This window comes from Lepus europaeus, chromosome 6 (genome assembly GCF_033115175.1).
Source record: "Lepus europaeus isolate LE1 chromosome 6, mLepTim1.pri, whole genome shotgun sequence".
Classification (NCBI taxonomy): Eukaryota; Metazoa; Chordata; class Mammalia; order Lagomorpha; family Leporidae; genus Lepus; species Lepus europaeus.
Genome location: NC_084832.1, coordinates 64,769,676 through 64,791,250, shown reverse-complemented (window position 1 = coordinate 64,791,250; position 21,575 = coordinate 64,769,676). Strand labels below are relative to the sequence as shown.

At 44.4% G+C, this 21,575-nt stretch overlaps 1 protein-coding gene across 4 annotated transcripts in view; it reads right to left on the bottom strand.

Moving 5' to 3' along the window:
* Window positions 1-21,575, bottom strand: part of RNASEH2B (ribonuclease H2 subunit B) — a 74,446-nt gene that overhangs the window by 37,717 nt on the left and 15,154 nt on the right. For all 4 annotated transcript variants that reach the window (XM_062194243.1, XM_062194244.1, XM_062194241.1 and 1 more), the window contains exons 2-4: window positions 11,692-11,763; window positions 9,600-9,707; window positions 4,622-4,698 (exon numbers count right to left, since the gene is read on the bottom strand). In XM_062194243.1, coding sequence (XP_062050227.1) covers window positions 4,622-4,698; window positions 9,600-9,707; window positions 11,692-11,737 — 231 coding nt within the window. In that variant the 5' untranslated portion in view covers window positions 11,738-11,763. The remainder of the gene's footprint in view (window positions 1-4,621; window positions 4,699-9,599; window positions 9,708-11,691; window positions 11,764-21,575) is intronic.

The window sequence follows — 21,575 nt, the reverse complement described above, 5'->3', positions numbered from 1 at the left end:
GCCTGGAGCTGTTTCCCATCTAAGAGATCCCTGAACTGGGGCAGGCGCTAGAACTGACCTCCCTGCACCCCAGGAAGCGCAGGTAAGCATAAGGGTCGCAAGCAGTGTGTCTACTCAGGGATAGCATTCCAGAAAAGCTCTAGAAACCACAGCAAAGTGGGTAGACGCTGCCTGGGGCTGGCCTGGCCGCTCCATCTGAAGAACTGCCATGGTCACTCTGCAAGAGTCCCACCCAGCACACAAGCCTGGAACAAGGCCAGACTGGGTGAGAATGTTCTCCCTCCCTGTCCTCACTCCAAGGCTGCAGAGAGAAATGCCCACTAGAGAACGAGAAATGCAACACACGAATCTACTCCTGCCAGAGCTGACTGACAATGCACCTAACTTGAGACCAGATGAAAAGACAAGACAGCTGGAAGGCCAGCGAAGCTGCAGCCAGGCTAACGCAGACTCCGCCAGGGAAGCTTACAAGGCCTGGCTGTCACTGGGTGAGGCCAGCTAAGATTCCAGATCCTCGCTCTTCGCACACAGGTTTAGCCATTCTTAACCTTATCCATGGTAGGGAGACGCAAAGCTGCCTTGGGGACACCGGACTCTGTGACAGATGTAGGGTTCTGACGACGGCCCACTTTAGCTCACCCTACTTTTCCATCTCAGTGACAGCTCCTTTTTAAGACAGAAAAACTGCAGCCGGTCACCTTTCTGTGAAAAAGGCAGCGTTCTTTGGTTTGAAGGGTGCTATCTTATTCACGGGGCAGTGCGTGTGACAGCTCGTCAGACTTCCTGTTACGGCAACAAGCGGAAAGAAATGTCCCCGTTTCATGTCTTTTTGTTCCTTCAAATCACAGATTTCCCAAGCCTTACTGTCTTCAGATTCCTACCTTAAATCTATTTTCTTCCATGATCTACCAATACTTAAAACATTTCGTGGTGTTTTTTTTTTTTTTTATTCACTGATTTTATTTATTTGAAAGGCAGAGAGACAGAGTGGGAAAGAGACAGAGGCAGACAGACATCTCCCATCCACTGATTCATGTGCCAAATGCCTGCAACAGCTGAGGCTGGGCCAGGCTGAAACCCGGAGCTGGAAACCCCAATCTGGGTCTCCCAGGGGTGGGAGGGGCCCAGGTACTTGGGCATCACTGCTGCTCCCCGGGGTGTGGCTTGCCAGAGGCTGGAATCAGCAGCAGAGCTGTGGCTTAACCCCAGGCACTGTGACACAGAACGTGCGTGCATCGAGTGGCATCCTAACAGCTGTATCAATGCCCACCCCGTTTCCCTATTTTAAAACAACATTCCACTTACATGTAGGTCATATGAGTCACGGGATAAAATACTTTCATAAATAACTAGTGTTTTATACAGATGTATATGGCAAAGAAAACACTTCCTTGAGGAAGTACAATAAACAGCTTGCTTTGAAGATAAAATTAATAATATTTGGGATAGCTGGAAAGAAGAGTTATTTTTATGGATGTTAAAATACATCTAGTGATTCAAAAAGAGCAGTTCAAATTTCGAAAGTGTATGCCAATATTTTTCCAAACAGGAAATGATTGTGTCTGAAGCGTAGGCGAGGAAACAGATAGACACCTCGTGTGTCACTCTGAAGGCCATTTCTAGTGTTGGAGAAGGCAGGTTACCATGGTTTCACATGGACACCAGCCACCTCCCTGAGTGGTATTTCTGCTCCATTCTGTGGCTGTCAACTTGAACCTGCCGGAGCACCCCAGAGGTTCCCGGAGGGCCTCAGTGAGGTCAGTCTCCAAGAGTCAACGGTCCTAATGGGTGATGGGGAAACATCACCAAAGAGTGGAAAGGGGGTTAATGTTCATCCATCCGTGCTGCGAGGCTGGCTGATGACTCCCTCTGATAATTTGTCTTAGAAAATGCCACATATGAGAGACAACGGACGTTCTCAGCTTCCTCCCCGCAAGCTCCCAGGGCTTCCTGTGGGTGACGATGCCCATTTTGGTTTCCTACAGACGCATCGGGTACCAGTCTGTCTGCAGCTTCCAGGCAATGGGAACCATGATTAAACTCAGGAATAAAACGCCGCTGACTCTCAGTAAAGGACAGAGGGTAGAAAAGGAGGAGAGATAAAGCAGCTGAGCAGCACCAACAGAGAACGTGACCTGGAGTTTTAAGTCAGTTTTGTCACCATCAATATTTATTGCAACTTTAGTTGTCTTAAAGGCAGACTCTTCTAAGGAGCTTAACACCTATTTCTTAACAATTCAAAGGTTTTCAAATTGTGGTTGATGGATCTTCAGGGTCTTCCTTACCCTTTCAGGGGTTTCCCAAGCTCAGAATTATTTTCCTATCCATGCCGAGAAGCTATTTGCCTTCCCATGGTGTTGGCGTTTGCACCAGTGCACAACGGGCATCAGGCTGTCTGTCACAGCATTCTTCAACACCATGAACATGCAGTTAAAAAAAATGCCTGTTTCACTTAAGAATATCCTAATCAAATCCTAGAAGGAAGAATAAGCCTGTGTGGCGAGCGTGTGGCTAAAGCACATGGCTCACTTTAAGGGGAAGCACGTGGGTGACTGGGTGGCAAGCCGACCTGGGTGCTTTCTCCTGGCTATAAATTTCACCTGAAAAACCCTCCATGAATGACAGGCGTTCAGCCTTGGGTACTGGGCAGATGTGAATGAGGGGAGAAACTATGGACAGGACTTATAGCCAATGGTAATATTTGAGCTTCCAAGCAAAAATCAGAAGTGTAGAAAATGTATATTTGCCTCTATATCAGCTTCCCAACGCTTACAGAACTTTCTGACAAAATCAAAGGTGATATTAACAGAGGGTTTATATGTGGGTGCAGGGTGAGTTGCATTCACATCTGGAAGAGTAAACCAGTATTTCCAAATGACCAATACGTGATGTTACAAAACCATATATGGATAATAAGAAATGCTGATTTTTTTAGATTTATTTTATTTATTTGAAAGGAAAAGTGATAGAGGGAGAGACAGAGAGATCTTCTCTCTGCTAGTTCACTTCCCAAATGACTACAACGGCCGAGGTTGGGCCAGGCTGAAACCAGGAGCCTGAAACTCCACCGAGGTCTCTCACATGGATGCAGGGGCCCAAGGAGTTGGGCCATTCTTGGAATGCATTCCCAGGTGCATTGGCAGGGAGCTGGCTTGGAAGCAGAGGGATGCCAGCTTCTGCAGGCAGCGGCTCAACCCACAGAGCCACAACACTGGTCCCCAAAATCTATCCTTAGGACAAGTAAGACCAATGGACTTCAATGTAACAGAGCATGCAAAGTGCACTGACCAGGTTGCCAATTCCACCTTGCAAGTAACCTATGAAAAAAACCACCCCTTGCTGAGTTTTGAAGAAGAACTCACAATTACCTGAAAAAGCTGTTGTACTATTCCCCCCTTTTGTAACTACATATCTATATGAGGCCACACATTCTTCACATACTTCCACCAAAACAATATATAGAAACAGAGTGCAGAACCAGGTCTGAGCAACAAGCTGTCTTCTATTAAGCCAGATAGTAAAGGGATGTTCACAAATGTAAAACAAGGCCACATGCCTCATTAAATGTTGTCATTACATTAAAAATGTGCTATTTATATTAACATGCAACAGGGTTATGATTTGTACTTTAAAAAAAGAGTATTTTTAAATGTCTGGGTATTTTGTTTTTTGAAATTGCAAGACAGAGAGAGGGAGGGAGATCCCCAGATGTCCACAATAGTGGGAGCTGGGCTAGGGCTGGAAGCAGGAAGCAGGAAATCCAGATCTCCTATGTGGGTGGCAGGGGCACAACTACTTCAGCACCACCACTGCCTCTGAGGGTGTGCATTAGCAGGAAGCTGGAGTCAAAAGCAGGGGCCGGGAATCAGAACCCAGGATTCTTACGTGAGATGCAGGCGTCTTAGCCACTAGGCTGAATGCCTGTTCCCTCTCAGTTTTAATTTCTAATAGTCAATATCGACAGAATACGCAGGAACACAGTTCTGGGAACCCTTCAATAATTTTAAGTGACAAAGTATCTTGAAACCCAAATTGTCCTAGAACCTCTAGCTGGGCCGATTACTATTACGATTACGAGCCATAAACTCTTCATGTCACAACGGTAAATTTCACTCATCTGGAATTTCTTAGCTCTCAACTAGAGGCTGCACCTTAAGCAGCTTTTAGCAGACACGCCCCAGTTTACTTCTTTCACAGTCTTTCTCACTCATAGACAAATCTTTCTTCTCCTAAGTTCTGGGGTCATTCTTGTCTTTTTTAGGGGGGTGGCAGGAGGGTGGGTCAGTTTCTCAGCATTTGTTTGGTATTCCAATCCAAGGAGGGCTGGAAAGCAAACGTTGTCATGGTGAGGCCCTGTCAATCAGTGAGGAACACAGCACAGGGAGTCCGCTCAGGGCAGCTGGGCAGGTCAGGGGCCTGCCGGTGCCACCCGAGGTCAAGACTGAAGAGAGGTTCCTCAGGCTCCGACCCATAAGCACCCGGGATGCCTGGTCTGCAATCACCCAGCTAAATCTGCAGTGCACAGTGTACCTTTGGATGATTCAGAGGAGAGAAGAGAGGGTCAAGCCACCAAGAGTCCATTCAGGCTGCTCGCTGTAAATCCCCAAACTGGGACACTCACCTCTTTACCAGTTTTCATGAGGTAGTGCAGCAGCAGAAACAGGGGGTCCACAGGTGTGGCAAAGTGGAGAAGACCTCCTGCGTGTTAAAAGAGGACACGGGAATTAAAGGCTTTGGCAAGACAACTTGGTTATTGCATTTTAATCTCAATGTGAAAACCACGTGGTGACAATATGAGTGTATGTGGAATCCAAAATTCAGAACGTCTTCAGGTACAGGTCCCTGTTTCTACATGACTCAAAAGACAGAACAGCTTCAGACTATGTTACCGGTTTGCTTATTAATAATTTGAAATATTAATAAGCCATGTGGGCTCTTGTCTTATATTCAGAAAAGAATTCTGAATACTGGTACAAATAAACAGGCAGTATAGTAAGTCTTTTTTTTTTTTTTTTTTTATTAGACAGGCACAGTTAGACAATGAGAGAGAGAGAGACAGAGAGAAAGGTCTTCCCTCTGTTGGCTCACCCCCCAAATGGCCGCTACGGCTGGCATGCTGCGCTGATCCGAAGCCAGGAGCCAGCCCCCCTCTGCCTTGGTCTCCCATGCGGGTGCAGGTGCCCAAGCACTTGGGCCATCCTCCACTGCCCTCCCGGGCCACAGCAGAGAGCTGGACTGGAAGAGGAGCAACTGGGACTAGAACCCGGTGCCCCTATGGGACGCTGGCGCCGCAGGCAGAGGGTTAACCAAGTCAGCCATGGCGCCGGCCCCAGCGTAGTAAGTTTTAAGCTTTTTATTTAGTGAGAGAAATGCATAGGAGAGTGAGGGTGTTAGTCTAATCTAAGGGAGAGGGGAAAGTCTGGAAATTAAATTGGAATCCATACCAAACAGAGAGCAGGCCAAAAGCCACGTGCGGCAAGCATTTTGAGCAGCTGTTAACAGCTTATCCCAGGCAGCAGAGCAAAGGCAGAGAGCGTGGGGCAGCAAAGGTCTATAATGGCAAAAGAGGGCAAAAGGGGCCGGGCCCACCATGTCTCAGACCTGTAATCCACTTCCAAAGGGGAGTGGTTAATTAGTCTGATTGGCAGGTGGGCACACAGGTGTGGTCAGGTAGGGGCAGCAGGTCACACAGGGGCGTGGTGAAGGCATGGTCTTCCAGTTCACAAACCTGATCAATTTTACCCTGTACGCCCTGTACGCCTGCACATTAAATTCCTGGATGGGGAGGACAGCCAAGACAGTGAAACAGATCTGTAGAGAGCAGGCATCTGGTCTAGCAGTTAACACTGGTTAATCTGCCTGTAATCCATACAGGGGTGACCAGTTTCAGTACAGCTCTGGCTTCCGACTCTAACTTCCATCCAATGCAGACAGATCCTGGGAGGCAGTGGTAATGGTTCAAGTAGTTGGGTCCCTGCCACCAACATGGGGCACCTGGCTTGTGTTCCTGGCTCCTGGCTATGGCCCTGGCCCAGCCCCAGCCATTGCTGGTATCTGGGAAGATGAGAGTGCTGTCTCACTCTCCCTAGTAAATAAAAATTTTCAAAAGGAAATTGATCTTTACCTTCCTCACTTCTTCCTTAGAAATCATTTTTAAAAAGCCTCCTCCCACCTCTCAAAACAAGCAGGGGTTGGAAGGAAGCAGAGAAGGTGATCCAGGCCAACAACAGGAAGCCTATATGGCGTAAATCTATCTACAAAATAACAACACAATGCAATGTCCTGTGCTTTTGAGGATGAAGACATGGGAAAGCAGTACCATTCTCTCTGCACGGAGCTCTGACTTTGGTGTGTGGGCCTACAGTCAAAGCATCAGTGACTCAAAGCCCATGGGTTGGTAGCCACCAGGGACCCCACCCCAAGCTCCACCCTGGAGGAATAAGGCAGGAGGCCAGTGTACGCCTGACATGACCGAGCAAACGCAAGCACAAAACTGCAGCACGACGCAGCTGGCTCTCCAGGATGCAGGGGAAAAAGCAAATCAAAGCAGCCTGCCCGCTCCCCACTTCTCCTTCTTCTATGGATCTCCCCTCCAAGCACCCGGACCCTCTGCCCTCGGAAGTGAACCACAAGGGAGATACTCACAAAATGAAAAGACAAGCGATCCCTTCACTTCCTCCAAAGCCTATTATTTGGTTCCAGGAAACGCATGCAGAGTTGGCCTTGCATATCCCAGGGATACTCATCCATGGATTCAACCGACCACAGATTCAAAATATTAGGAAAAAACTTTGATCTCTACTGAATCTGTAGACATTATTTTTCTTGTTATTATTCCCTAAATAATACGCTACAAAAGGGATCTTCAGAATGTTTACGGAAGGAGCTGGTGTTGTGGTCCTGTGGATTGAACCTCTGCCTGTGATGCCAGAATCCCATATGAGCACTGGTTTGGGTTCTAGGTGCTCCACTTCCGATCCATCTCCTTGCTAATGCACCTGGAAGGCAGTAGGAGATGGCACAAGTCTTGGGCTCTTACCACTCACGTGGGAGACCTGGATGGAGTTCTAGGCTGCTAACTTTCTCCTGGCCTGCCCCAGCAGTTGTGGCCACTTGAGGAGTGACCCAGCGGATAGAAGATCTCTCTCTCTCTGCAATTCTGCCTTTCAAATAAATAGTTAAAAATTGTTTATCAAAAACGACTATTATGAAAAAATTATGCATGGATTTCAACACCTTTTGAAGTAAAATAATTTTTAAAAATTTTTAATTTATTTTCAGTTTATTTGAAAGGCAGAGAGACAGAGACAGAGAGTTCTTCTACCTGCTGATTCACTCCCCAGATATTCACAAGCTGGGGCTGACTCAAGCTGAGGCCAGGAGCCTGCCCTCAATCTGTATCTTCCAGGTGGTGACGGGGACCCAACTACTGCAGCCTTCATCTGCTGCCTCCCAGGGTGCATATCAGCAGCAAGCTGGAATCAGAAGTGGACCCGAGACTTGAACCCAAGTGCTCTGAGATGGGATGCAGCATCCCAAATGGCATCTTTAACTGCTCTGCCAAACACTCCCCCCAAACTTACCTTTTAACTTCTGTTTTCCATTAACTTTTTGAAGTTCCTGAATAACAACCACTTATATAGAATTTACATTGGATTAGGTATTATAAGCAATCTAGAGATAGAAAGCCATACTATGCTATTTTTTAAAAGATTTATTTTATTTATTATAAAAGCATAGTTACAGAGAGGGGGAGAGAGAGAGAGAGAGAGAGAGAGAGAGTCCATCTACCATCTACTATTTCACTCCCCAGTGGCTACAATGGCTGGGGCTGGGCCAGGCTGAAGCCAGGAGCCAGGAGCTTCTTCCAGGTCTCCCACTAGAGTGCAGGAGCTTTCCTAGACACATTAGCAGAGAGCTGGATTTGGAAGTGGAGCAGCCAGGATTTGAACCGGTGCCGATACGGGATACTGGTGTCACAAGCAGCTACTTTACAAACCACTACACCACAATGCAGGTCCCTGCCATTTTATACAAGGGACTTGAGCATCCTTGGATTTGTGGGAATTCCTGGAACCCAGATAACTTTATTCTCTAAGAGAGCAACCAAGTTTATAGCCAAGAAATGTTCACCCTAAAGTATTTTATCTAAGTGTCCACTTCACAGTAAACAAACAAAAAGAAGTAATTTCACATTAAGATTTTACTTGTTTATTTTTAAAAAGCCTATGGAAATAGCTATCAGAAGCTTAAAGTTCATTTTAAAGGAGGCACGCATTATGTTCAGAAATTAGGAACAATTTTCTAGCTCTGAAAACAATAGCCTGGTGGCTATTCTTAAAAACAGTTCTTTCAAGTGGATCTTAGTGGAGAATGGGACTGGGAATGGGAGGGAGGAGGAGGAAGAGGAATGGGAGGGTGTGTATGGTGGGAAGAATCACTATATTCCTAAAGTTGTACTTATGAAATGCATGAAGTTTGTATTCTTTAAATAAAAGATTTCTTTGGGAAAAAGAAAAAAAAAAACAGTTCTTTCTTACAGATTAATTAAACAGAAGACAATGCTGAAAAATAGGTAGGTACTTTTGCTGTGAGTCTAAAACTCCTCTAAAAATGAAATTCTGTTTTTCAAAAATGCAGGTACCAACTGAGACAAATGATCAATCACAGCCCCCAATATTGTCCAGTTTCAATCTGGATATTTCTGTGTCTGTCTAGCTACACCAATCACAAGTACATCACAACAGAAGCTGTGACTCACAGACTGCCAATGGGCACAAGCATATGGTAGCAAGGATGAAGATGAAATCTATGCTTCCCACCTTCCAGGCTACACCCAGGCTGCCACTGCATTTGGGGACTGAGAACCCCTGCAAATTTCTCATGCATCAATGTACATAAAATTCATCACAAGCAATAAACCCTTCTCCTGAAATGTCTTAGAACAGTGTGGTGACACACAGAGCCAATAGGAAGCAGAAGGCTTAGGGAGACACAGAAAGCACTTGCTGGAAACAATGAGGCCGTGGGCGGAAGGCACGCGGGAGACCTCCAACACCTGCTCACCACCTGGGCTCAGCAAGCCCCGGAACCTGAGAAGAACCGGGTCTCACCCTATCCTTCTCCCAGCTGAGTCTAGAACTTTAGTGGGGGCCAGGGGAGGAAGAAATGTACATGGCAAAGCAGCAAAACAGCCCTTTGTTATATTTGCTAGTGTACCTTAGAAGCTATATCAGTATCCAGTTTCCAGAAAATAAGATATTAAAAGCTTGAAGATCCTTAAAGAAATAGTCCCTAGTCAACAAAATGGCCCAAAGATCATCTAACTTCTCACTGAGGATTTGCTCGTGTCTTAGGAGGCCAACGAGAAGCGTCAGTTTAAAATTTCCTACCATCAAAGACACACAGGTGGTGACCTAAACTCAGTACTCAAATTATCGCTCCCTTTTTCTTTGATTAAACCCTGCTCTGATGCCAAGGACAGCTAAACCACGGAGTGGACTCCAACCCAGTGGACACTCCCATAGCTCCATGTGTGAAGGATGAAGAAACCCGACTGTGTGTTTAGTTAATGGAAATATACACAATTAGTCACTCACCTGATTGAACTGATTCATTTATAAACCAAGAATGGTGTTTCTCCTTGAAGACTTTGATTTCAAACAGCTGCTGCAGACACATATTGAACAAGTACATGGCTCCTTCCCCTGTTAAAACAAATCTGTTTTTTATTTGTAGGTTTTCTCTATCATGCACTTGCGGGCGTGTACACACACACACACACACACAGATCTAAAGACTACCCAAGAGCTCTGAGGAATGTTCCTAATAGGAACATAAACATACATAAATATACACTGTACAAACTGACTCCAAGGAAAGCTTATAGCTATTATACACATGCTTGTTTTCCAGCTCTATAATCCTCGCTGAACTTAAACCAAAGAATTCAAAAGTGCAAGTCATTTATCTTAACTGCTACAAGGCCTCTCATCAAATCCACCATCAAATCGGGAGGGAAAGCTCACTCCTAAACTAGCAAGACCTAATGGTGCAGCCAGATGATCTGAGCTGGCACGGGGGGCCCTGTCTCCAAGGCAGCATGTGGCTCCCCACACTTGGGGAAAAGGCCAATGCTAGAGAAAAAGGCACGGCTTTAAGCCACCGGGGTCAAACTGGAGGGCTTTCCTGTTCGTAGCCATGGGGGTGGGGAGGCCACGGGAGTGGCAGGAGGCCAGGCACACCTGCACTTTTCTCTCTGCAGCCCACAGATTTTTCCCCCCATCTACAGCACAATCTCTGGAGTCAAGGGCCCTAAGACTGAACCTTACCTCTATCACTTGTGCCTTTGGGAAGGTTACATAAACCTAAATGTTTCCTCATCTGTAAACTGCAGGCAATACCAGACCCACCTGCATTTTTCTAAGGACTTCAGGACAGAATATACATATCTCCTTAAACAAGACTGGGCATATAGCAAGTGCCCACCAAATATTAGACTTCAGCTTCTCACTGCCAATGTGACAAAAACATTTATTCCTCCGTTGTATATGAACATTGAAGGAGAAATTTTAGAAGTGCATGGTGGCTGATTTTCCCCTGGACCTATATTTGTGTGAAATGCCCTAGAAACTTTACAGCCAACTAAAATTTTCTTGAAGAACTATTTCTCACCTCAACCCTGTCTTGGGCAAAACCAAGAGTTTCAAATGATATGGCCGATCGAGTGCATTCCATTTCATAATGAGGAAAAGAACAGTAGGGAAAGTCAAGCCTTCTTTTCTCCTTTCATTGCTTGTATTTATGCCTCTACAACAACAAATAAACGTGGCAGCACTCCTGCACTTGCACGGTTCAGTATTACAGTCACCAGGGGAATGCTGCAATGTGCCATGTGTGAGGTGTTACTCCAAACCTTATCAAGTAGCGGAACGAGAGCATCACCCATGTCACCACATAGAGTCTATTTTTAATATGTTGCCTTGAAAAACTTTAGAAGACAAAACAGAAAATGCACTGTATATAGTTAAAATAAAACTGTTTGCCAATAAAATATGAATATCTTCAATATATAATACTTTTAATAAAAAAAATTCTCTGACAGGAAAAAAATGCACTATTTCTTGATGGGAACAAATAAGGAAAGTACAGTCAAAAAATAAAACTAATCAAAATCTTGGCATGTCAAGCAGAAGCCTTCTGCTTCTTTACTCTACTTGTTTATTTTACTTTATAACATCAAATGAATATAAATGTAGGCTAATGTTGGATAGCTACTCTAAGAAAAGTTGGCTTTTAAAGGCCAAAGAAAATTAATCTGCTTTCAGAGAGAATTCAAACACTACTTTTTTGTTTTGCCAGCAATCCTGATGCCTGAACAGTTCTGAGGATTAAAATTACAAGAAATTTTTAAAATGTTTACATTGAACGAATAGTAATGTCATTGGCTTGCTTTATTCACCTGCCATCTCAACTTTAAAAGCCATTCGAAAAGAAGACAATGGAATTTCAACATATTTGCAGAAAAACAGAATTAAAGGTAAGTATGTTGGTACACAAAAATTTACAAGCCACGCATGATCTTTTTCGTAATATGCGATTTTTGTGACCATCCGAGGATCTCCTGCATACTCCTCAGTCACAACGTTTAAAGACTTCGCAGTCATTATACCGGAGGGAAAGCACACGTACCTGAACACGGGCTAACCAGTTTTACAAACATGAGCCCGTTTCTCATCTTCTTTGAAGTATCTTTTAAATGTTCTGAAAAGAAAAGGTGAATTCGTAAAATTAAAATACATTTGCTTTGCTGCTCGCCTGACTTTGTTTACCTTTCTTCTACATATATATGGTTTTTTTTTTTTTTTTTTCCTAAAATTTTTAGCTCGGGAAGCTGCAGTTTAAACCCCAGCTTGGAACATGTGCTCCCACACCAAAATGCTAGTTGCGATCCCAGCTACTCTGCTTTGGATCTGGCTCCCTGTTAATGCACCTGGGAAATAATGGATGATGGCTCAATTACTTGGGTCCCTGACACCCCTGTGGACTTCAGGATCACTTTCTGGACCCTAGCTTCAGCTTGGCCCAACCATGGATGCTGCAGCCATCTGGGGAGAGAATGAGCAAATGGAACATTCATATTCTCTCTCTCTCTCCCCCTAATAAAAATTTAAAAAATAAGAATTTTAACTATCACAAACTGTGAATCTTGAGCAAATTACCAATTTCTCAGTAAGTGGAGGTAGAATTTTAGATAGTCTTGATTTTTTTCGAGAACTGATGAAGGAGCAGTGTTGTAGTGTTAGATGGACTGGGTATTAGTCTAGGCTAAGAGCTTTGTCACTGTGGGCAAGAGTCTTAATCTCCTGTCTCAACTGTCATTTACAAAAGGATATTAGTATATTTGCTTTTCAAGGGATTAAATTAGTTCATCTGTTGAAGGTATGTAACATGATCGAATAGAAATGTAAAATAGGGCTGGCGCTGTGGCACAGGCAGGTCAAAGCCCTGGCCTGCAGTGCCGTCATCCCATATGGACAGCAGTTCGAGTCCTAGCTGCTCTACTTCCAATCCAGCTCCCTGCCAAAGAGCTTGGAAAACCATCCGAGAATGGCCCAAGTCCTTGGGCCCTTGCACCCATGTGGGAGACCTGGAAGAAGCTCCTGGCTCCTGACTTCAGATCGGAGTAAACTAGTGGAAGGAAGACCTCTCTCTCTCTCTCTCCTCACTCTGTAACACTGTCTTTCAAATAGATAAAATAAATATTTAAAAAAAGAAATGTAAAATAAATGAAATATATTACCAGTATAATTTGTATTATTATAATTCTAAAGATTATTTTCAAAATAAAAAAAACTTTATTATTTATATTTTTACTGCTGTTATTACCTGTTCATGTCCTTTTCCTGTTTTCCTTATGGAGTATCCTTCCTTCCTACCTTCCATTTTTTCTTTCTTTCATTACTCTATGAATCTTCACAGGGTAAGGATATTAACTCTGTTTTAAACTCCACTTGTAATTTTCCCACCACGTGGAAGATATAAAATCTCTGTGTAATCCCATCAATCTTCTCCAGTATGGTTGAACACTTTGTGTCATACTTAGAAATGTCTTCTCTTCCTCATAAATTGCCTGTATTTTCTTATAATACTTTAAAATGTTATCCTGAACCTATCTGGAGTATCTGGGTGTAAGACAGGGAGAGGGAATCAAATGAGAACTTTTTTTCAGTGAGTTGGTTGGCCAGTCGTACCAGCACCACCTACTGAATATTCAGCGCTTCAGTACATTAAATATTTATTTTTATTTTTATTTTTTGACAGAGTGGACAGTGAGAGAGAGAGAGACAGAGAGAAAGGTCTTCCTTTGCCGTTGGTTCACCCTCCAATGGCCGCTGCGGCCGGCGCACCGCGCTGATCCGATGGCAGGAGCCAGGTGCTTCTCCTGGTCTCCCATGGGGTGCAGGGACCAAGCACTTGGGCCATCCTCCACTGCACTACCTGGCCACAGCAGAGAGCTGGCCTGGAAGAGGGGCAACCAGGACAGGATCGGTGTCCCGACCGGGACTAGAACCCAGTGTGCCAGCGCTGCTAGGCGGAGGATTAGCCTATTGAGCCGCGGCGCCGGCCAGTACACTAAATATTTAAAATGTATGTCTAAGTCTGTCCAGGAACAGTATTGTGATTCACTAGTCAGCCTATATTAGCATCCGTTCTTTAACAGTTAAATTACTATACATCTACATTTTATTATCCAGTAAGGTTAGCCCCCTCTGTTTCCTCTACCATATTTAATTGTCAAAGTTTCAATCATGTAAATTAAAACACCAAGACCATGGCAATTTTATGGCTAACATCCAGCAACTTCTGAGTGACCCAGCCGGAGGGCTCCTGGACAGAGTCCCGCTCCACAGGAACGGAGGGAATCTGATTAGCAGGGATCACGGACCCAATCTACCTAAGGAGCAAAACAACCTTCAGGGCGCGAAGGGAGCTCTTCCTCTCTCTTCTGCGGTCCCCACGCCCTCTGCTCCACTGCGGATCTTCATAAACTTGAAGATTGATTTATTTATCTGAAAGGCAGAGTTACAGAGAGGCACAGGAAGAGAAGGAGAGAGGGAGAGAGGCAGAGGCAGAGAGGGAGAGACAAAGAGACCTGGCTCACTCCCCAAATGGCCGGAGCTGCGCCTGTCCGAAGCCAGGAGCCAGGAGCTTCTTCCGGGTCTCCCTTGCGGGTGCAGGGCCCCAAGGACTTGGGCCATCCTCCACTGTTTTCCCAGGCCATAGCAGGGAGCTAGATCAGAAGCAGAGCAGCTGGGACTCGAACTGGCAGCCATATGGGATGCTGGCACCGCAGGTGGCGGCTTTACCAGCTAGGACACAGCGCCAGCCCCCGCTTCATAAACTTAAATCTGGCACATAGGGTTAGAAATTGGCTTACTCGTAAACGGTTAAAATACAGCATTCTTTGTTAAACTAATAATGACATCAAATATTTGAAAGGAAAGCAGCAAGCTCATTTTGAGATTTTTACTTTCAGCTGAGATGGAGTAAGAGGCATTTAACCTACCCTCCCACCTGAAACAACCCAAACTCAGACAAAACATGCACTCGGGACACGGGACAGCAAGCCTCGCAGGACGCCGATCCTGAGAGGTGGGAAACCAACCTGGTGAGCAGGGCCCACCCTGGCTTCCAGCCCTGCAAGGGCCCCGGGCGCGGTGCCAAGGGAGAAGCGGGCGAAGCGGGGCCGACCGCGGAGGTACAGGCCGGCGCGGGGAGTCCTGCGGCCGCGGTCAGAGCCCGGGAGAGGCGCGAGCCACAGGGAAAGCCGGCCGAGAGATCTGGAGCACAGGGCACCTCTCAGTGCATGCATGCCCAAGGCCTGGGAGAGAACCGTTTGAGTAGACGAGACGGGACACCACGACCCTCCCAAGGGGGCCTGGACTGCACCTATTCCCGGACAGACCAGGAAACCTCACAAATCACCGAGCGTAACGAAGAAACTCGAAAAGGTATGATTAGCCCTAGACTAAACACTGTTCTGGTCCCCCTGAATTGATTTTAACAAAGCAAGCCCCAGAGGATCAAACTGTCCCCAAGTAACTTAACTGTGATCCAGAATGAGGTTCAAGAATATTTATAGGAATAGGAGGATATTCAGCACCCAAAAAGGTAATTCACATCTGGCATCTAATCAAATACACTGGAATTAACAGACAAAGGTGTTAAAAACAGCAATCCTCTTGTAGAAAAAGTTAAGTAGAGACCTGGAAGATTTTTTTTTTTTTTTAAAGACCCAGATGTCTGAAGATCTGGTAAGATGGGATTAATGGCAGAAGAAAATCAATGAATTTAAAGCCATAGTAACAAAGAATGAAAACACAGTGTAAACATTTAAAAGGAAGAGTATCAGTGACCTGTGAGACAACTTAAAGCATCTGAATATACGTGTAACGAAGCTTCCCAAAGACAAGGGAGAACAGAGCGATATGAAAACCATTCGCAGAAAGTATTTCTGAAATGTTTCTACATGTGATGAAAACTGTAAGCCCACACACCCAAGAAACTCAATGACCCCAAAGCACAAGAGACAGGAAGAAATAAACATGGTGATAATTCAAAACCAGTAATAAACAGAAAATCTTAAAAGCAGCCAAAAGGAGGAAAAAAACACGAATTACATGTAGATGAACAAAGCTAAGGATGACAGCAAATTTTTTTGTGAAAACAGTGCAGGCCAGAAGACAACCAAGAAACATTTTTGAAGTACTAAAAGAAAACATCAGCATTCCAAAGAAACTACCTGTGAAAAATAAAGATGATCCGCAGACTTTTGTGGACACTTGTGAGAGCTGCAGGAAAGAATCAGCAAGAGGCCCACACTGTAAGTGATGCTAAAGGAAATCTTCCAGGCAGGATGAATGTGATTCTATATGAAACTATGAATCTAAACCAGAAAATCAGCAACATGGAATAGTGGCAACTCTGGTAAATAAACTGGACTTTTATTATGTCTTTAAAGGTCACTGGATGTTTAAATAAAAACAACTTAGGGTGGAGTTTATAACAGATATACATAAAATACATGATGACAATGCCATAGAGGCAAGGAGAAGAGAAATTTAAGTATACTGACATAAGTTTCTAGTACTATGTAAAGTATAATAACACTTGAAGGTAGATCTGATCATTTAAATAAGTCAATAATAAACTAATTACAAAACAACAAATACTGTCATCAGTATGACAAAGGACATGAGATACAATCATAAAAAATGTACCTGACCCAGGGCAGAGTACCTGCATTCAACCCAGTGCTCTGGCCCGACTCCAATTTCCTGCCTACATAAACCTTAGGAGGCAGCAGGAGATGGCTCAAGTCATGGGGTTCCTGCCAACCACCTAGGAGACCTGGATTGAGTTCCTGGCTCTCAACTTCAACATGGCCAGTCCTGGCCATTGCTGGCATTTGTGGAGTGGACCAGGAGATGAGAGATTTGTCTGTCTGTCCGCCTGCCTCTTCAATACATAAGTAATAAAGATGCTGCCTCTCTACCTCTTAAATAAATAATAAACATGTCTTTAAAGATAATCAAAAATAACTTAGAGTAAAAGCATAAAGAATGGATGAGACAAATAGGAAGTAAAGAGCAATATGACAGATTCAAGCCTAATACAGCAATCACATTCAATGTGCATGGTCTCAACACCCCAATTATAAAGCAGAAATTGTCAAACAGGATTAGGGAAAAAAAAAAAAAAAAAAACAAGATAAAAACTATATTCTGATGCCAGCACTGTAGTGCAGTGGGTTAAGCTGCCACTTGGGGTGCCGTATTCCATTCGGAATGCTGGTTCAAGTCCATTTCTCTGCTTTTTAACCAGCTTCCTGCTAATGCTCCTGAGAAGGCAGCAGAAGATGGTCCAAGTACTTAGGCTCCTTCTACCCTGTGGGAGACCAGGATAGAGTTCTTGGCTCCTGGCCTTGGCCATGGCCAGTCCCAGCTATTGTGGCCATTTGGGGTGTCAACCAGCAGATGGAAGATCTCGATATCTCTATCTCTCTCCCTCTCTCTCTCTCTGTCACTTTGCCTTTTAAATAAATAATTTTTTTTTTTGACAGGCAGAGTGGACAGTGAGAGAGAGAGACAGAGAGAAAGGTCTTCCTTTGCTGTTGGTTCATCATCCAATGGCTGCCGCGGCCGGTGCGCTGCAGCCAGCGCACTGCGCTGATCCGAAGCTAGGAGCCAGGTGCTTCTCCTGGTCTCCCATGGGGTGCAGAGCCCAAGCACTTGGGCCATCCTCCACTGCACTCCCGGGCCACAGCAGAGAGTTAGCCTAGAAGAGGGGCAACCGGGATAGAATCCAGCGCCCCGACTGGGACTAGAACCTGGTGTGCCGGCGCCGCAGGCGGAGGATTAGCCTAGTGAGCCGCGGCGCCGGCTTAAATAAATAATTCTTTAAAGAAAAAAAAATATATGCTACCTATGGTAAACATATTTTAGAGATACAAGTAGAGGGAGTGGTGGCACAGCAGGTTTAGGTACCATCTGCCATGCTGGCATTCCACATGAGCACTTGCTTGAGTCCCAGCTGCTCCAGTTCTGATCCAGCTCCTAGCTAATGCACCTGGGAAAGCAGAAGATTATCCAAGTCCTTGGTCCCCTGCCACCTATATGGAAGATCCAGATGGAGTTTCAGGTTCCTGGCTTTGGCCTGACCCAGCCCCAGCCATTGCAGCCATTTGGGGACTGGAGCAGGAGATGGAAGACATTTCTCTCTGCATCTCTCTGTCTCTCTCTCTCTCTCTCTGTAACTCTGCCTTTCAAATAAATCTTTTTAAAAAAATGAAGATTCAAGCAGATTAAAAGTAAAAGGAAGGAGATATGCTGCACTTAACATGCTAACACTAATCAAAGACAAGAGGAAGCAGTTATGCTAATAACAGACAAGAGATATCACCAGGGAAAAACATGGTCATTTCACAATGATAGAAGGGTCAATTAACTAAGAGGACTAAACAAATCTAAATGTTTATGCAACAAATACAGAGCTGCAAAATGCACAAAGCAAAAAGCTGATAGAACCCTCTGCCCCATCCCTCACCCCTGGCAAGCACTAATCTGCTCTCCAGCTCTATAATTTTGTCCTTCTGAGAGTTTTACATCAATGGAATCATACAGATTCAATTTCAAGAATCTTTATAAGACTTCCCTTTCTGTAATTCACTCCAGATAACAATGTAAAAAGAATGTACAGGATAACGTTTGCAGTGTTGAAAATTCTTCCTAAAGACGAAAGCAAGCAGTGGTGCCCCCAGTCCCCTGCTGTTTCTCCCTTGCCCAACATCCCACGTCTTCACTCTGTCTCCAGGCCCAAGAGGCTGGCCGGCTTTCCATCAGCCACACACCACTTTATCTGGATTCACTGCCATGGTAGACTTTCCACTTGGTGAATTACTGCCGACATTTATTTCCTTTGTTTCAATAGAACATTTTGCATCTAGAGAGTTATACATTCTCCTTCCACTTTCCTGTTCCTCCAGAGTTTAACATAATTAAAAATTTAAAAGGCCAAAAGTCTGAAAAGTATATTTCTAATAACTCTCCAAGGAAAGCCATGCTTCTATTTTTCCCATGAAGAGCAGTAAATCCAGAGGATTAGCTATAGCCTAAAATGTCAAGCTAAAAGAACTTTTGGAATTACTAACTACAAATAAATACTGACATTAATGTGCTATGCTGCAAATGCCAATGTTCTCTGAAATATGCTTTGGGAAATACAATATAGATAACACTAAAACGTCTATTTAGTGGGGAAAATATCTTCTTTCACAATGTACAGACAACATGTTGTTGGACTGAATCTTTCAACACAGAATTCCAAGTGAGACGCTGTATTCAGGTTGTTTTGCCTTTCTTTGCTACACAATGCAACTCTGAAGCAGTCTCTCCGGCCCGCATCACTTACCCACTTACCAACCACTGACTCGCAAAAATGGACTCTGCTCCCTGCCCATCTGAAGTTTACGGAAGTTCCGTAGAAGAGACAGATTTTTCAACATATTTATTATTTATTTGAAAGTCCTATTTACAAAGAGAGAGAGGGAGAGACAGAAAGAGATCTTCATCCGTTGGTTAACTCCCCAGATGACCAGGCTGAAGCCAGGAGCCAGAAGCTTCTTCCAGCTCTCCCATGTGGGTAGCAGGGTCTCAACCACTTGGACCATCTTCCACTGCTTTCCCCAGGCCATTTGCAGGGAGCAGGCTTGAAAGTGGAGCAGCCATGAAACAAACTGATGCCCATATGGGATGCCAGTATTGCAGGTGGTAGCTTTACCCATTATGCCACAACATTGGCCCCAAAGAGATGGATCTTAAATCAAATAATCATACACATAAATGTAGATTGCAAATGTAACAACTGCTAAGAAGAAATGCTGCTAAGAAAATATGAAAGAACTTTATGACAGAAGACGTATCACAGATGGAGTCTGTTTAAGTGCTCTGATTTGATGGCTAAGGAGTCAAGGGAATTATGCATTCACTTCATCAACTCCTGGGCCAAGCCTCGGCCCCAGAAAGTTTTTTTAAATTAATACATAAAAATTGTACATATTTACAGGAGACAGGATGATATTTTGATACACATACACAATGCATGATGATCATATCAGGGGGATTGATTTACTCATCACTCAAATGTTGCGAATGTTCAAAATCTAGCTACTTTTTTTTTTAATAATCTGCGAACTTTTAAAAATGTTTTGCTTATTTATTTTATTTATTTGAAAGGCAGCAAGAAAGAGGTAGAGATCTTCCATGCCTGCTTTATTCCCCAAATGCCTGCAACAGCTAAGGCTGGCCCAGGCTGAAGCCAGGAGACAGGAACTTAACCCAGGTTTCCCACGTGGGTGCTGGGACCCAATTACTTGAGTCACCACTGCTGCCTTCCAGGGTGCACATTAGAAGGAAGCTGGAGTCAAAAGTGGAACCAGGACTCAAACCCAGGCTCTCCAGTATGCAAGCCAGGTGCACCAAGTGAATCAAAACTGCTTGTCCAATTACTGGCCCTTCTCATGGCTACTTTGAAATGCACAGTACATACGATTAACTATCATCATCCCACTGTGCTATAGAACTGCAGAACATATCCCTCCTATCTGTAACATTATACCCATTAACCAACCTGTCCCTTGTCCCTAACCCCGCCTTTCCTAGCCTAGGTAACCACAATTCTACACGTCTAGATCTCATCTTTTAGCTTCCACACTGTTTTGACTAGATAGTGATATGGCCAAGAGCTGTGAACAGACTCTAATATTAGAGGCTCGTTTCGAATAAACATCCACATACCCTTGAAAGTAGAAAGATAAGATTTATTTACAAAGACTCCCGTCCATTAGAAACTTACAACCACAGCACCAGAATAAAGCATCACGGGCAACACATGTAGCATTCGGGAAGCAATCAACACTGCCTTCATTTGTTTTTCTTCTTACTCTTATATCCTTCCCTTATGTAACCCCTTACCTGTCCTTAACCTTAGCAGTGCTTGCCTATCAGCCAGAGGCAAATGTTTTCAAAGTTGTCTGTGAGCTGGCTTGGCCAGGGCCATATTCCCACACAATTTGATTAGAACATTGTTTGGGAGAACAGAGGGCGCCTTCTATCCCCAGATAGCCTCTGTGTTCACCCAAGGTTGTACAGACTCAACTCCTTATCTTGTTTACTTCTTGTCCTTGAGTCAAACTTTTTCCTTCTACTTTTAACAGTCCTTTTTTAACAGTACATATGAATGAGAACACACAGCTGACTTCTGACAAAGGTGCCCACAATATACATCAGGGAGAGTAGTGTCTTCAATAAATGGTCCTGGGAAATCTGGACATCCATATGCAGAAGGAAACTAGAATCCCATACATCTCAGCACACACAAATCTATGCAAAATGGATCGGGTACTTATATGTAAGAGCAGAAACTATGAAACTGGGGCTGGTGCTGTGGCGCAGTGGGTTAATGCCCTGGCCTGAAGTGCCAGCATCCCATATGGGTGCTGGTTCGAGACCTGGCGGCTCCACTTCTGATCCAGCTCTCTGCTATGGCCTGGGATAGCAATAGAGGATGGTCCAAGTCCTTGGGCCCCTGTACCCGCATGGGAGACCCGGAAGAAGCGCCTGGCTCCTGGCTCTGGATCGGTGCAGTTCTGGCCGTTGCGGCCAATTGGGGAGTGAACCAGTGGATGGAAGACCTCTTTCTCTCTGCCTCTCCTGTCTCCGTGTAACTCTGACTTTCAAGTAAAATAATAATAAATAAATCTTAAAAAAAAAAATAAAGAAACTATGAAACTACTAGAAGGAACCCTTGGGCAAATGGTTCAGGACACTGGCTTGGGCAAAGATTTTTTTTTTTTTAATATGACCCCAAAAGCACAGGCAATGAAAGCAAAAATAGGCAAGTGAGATTATATTCAACTAAAATCTCCAGCAAAGGAAACAAAAGAGAATTGACACAAAAGTTTTGTTTGATTGGTTCACGTTAAAAATTTTGAGTCAGGAGCTGATATTTGAAAG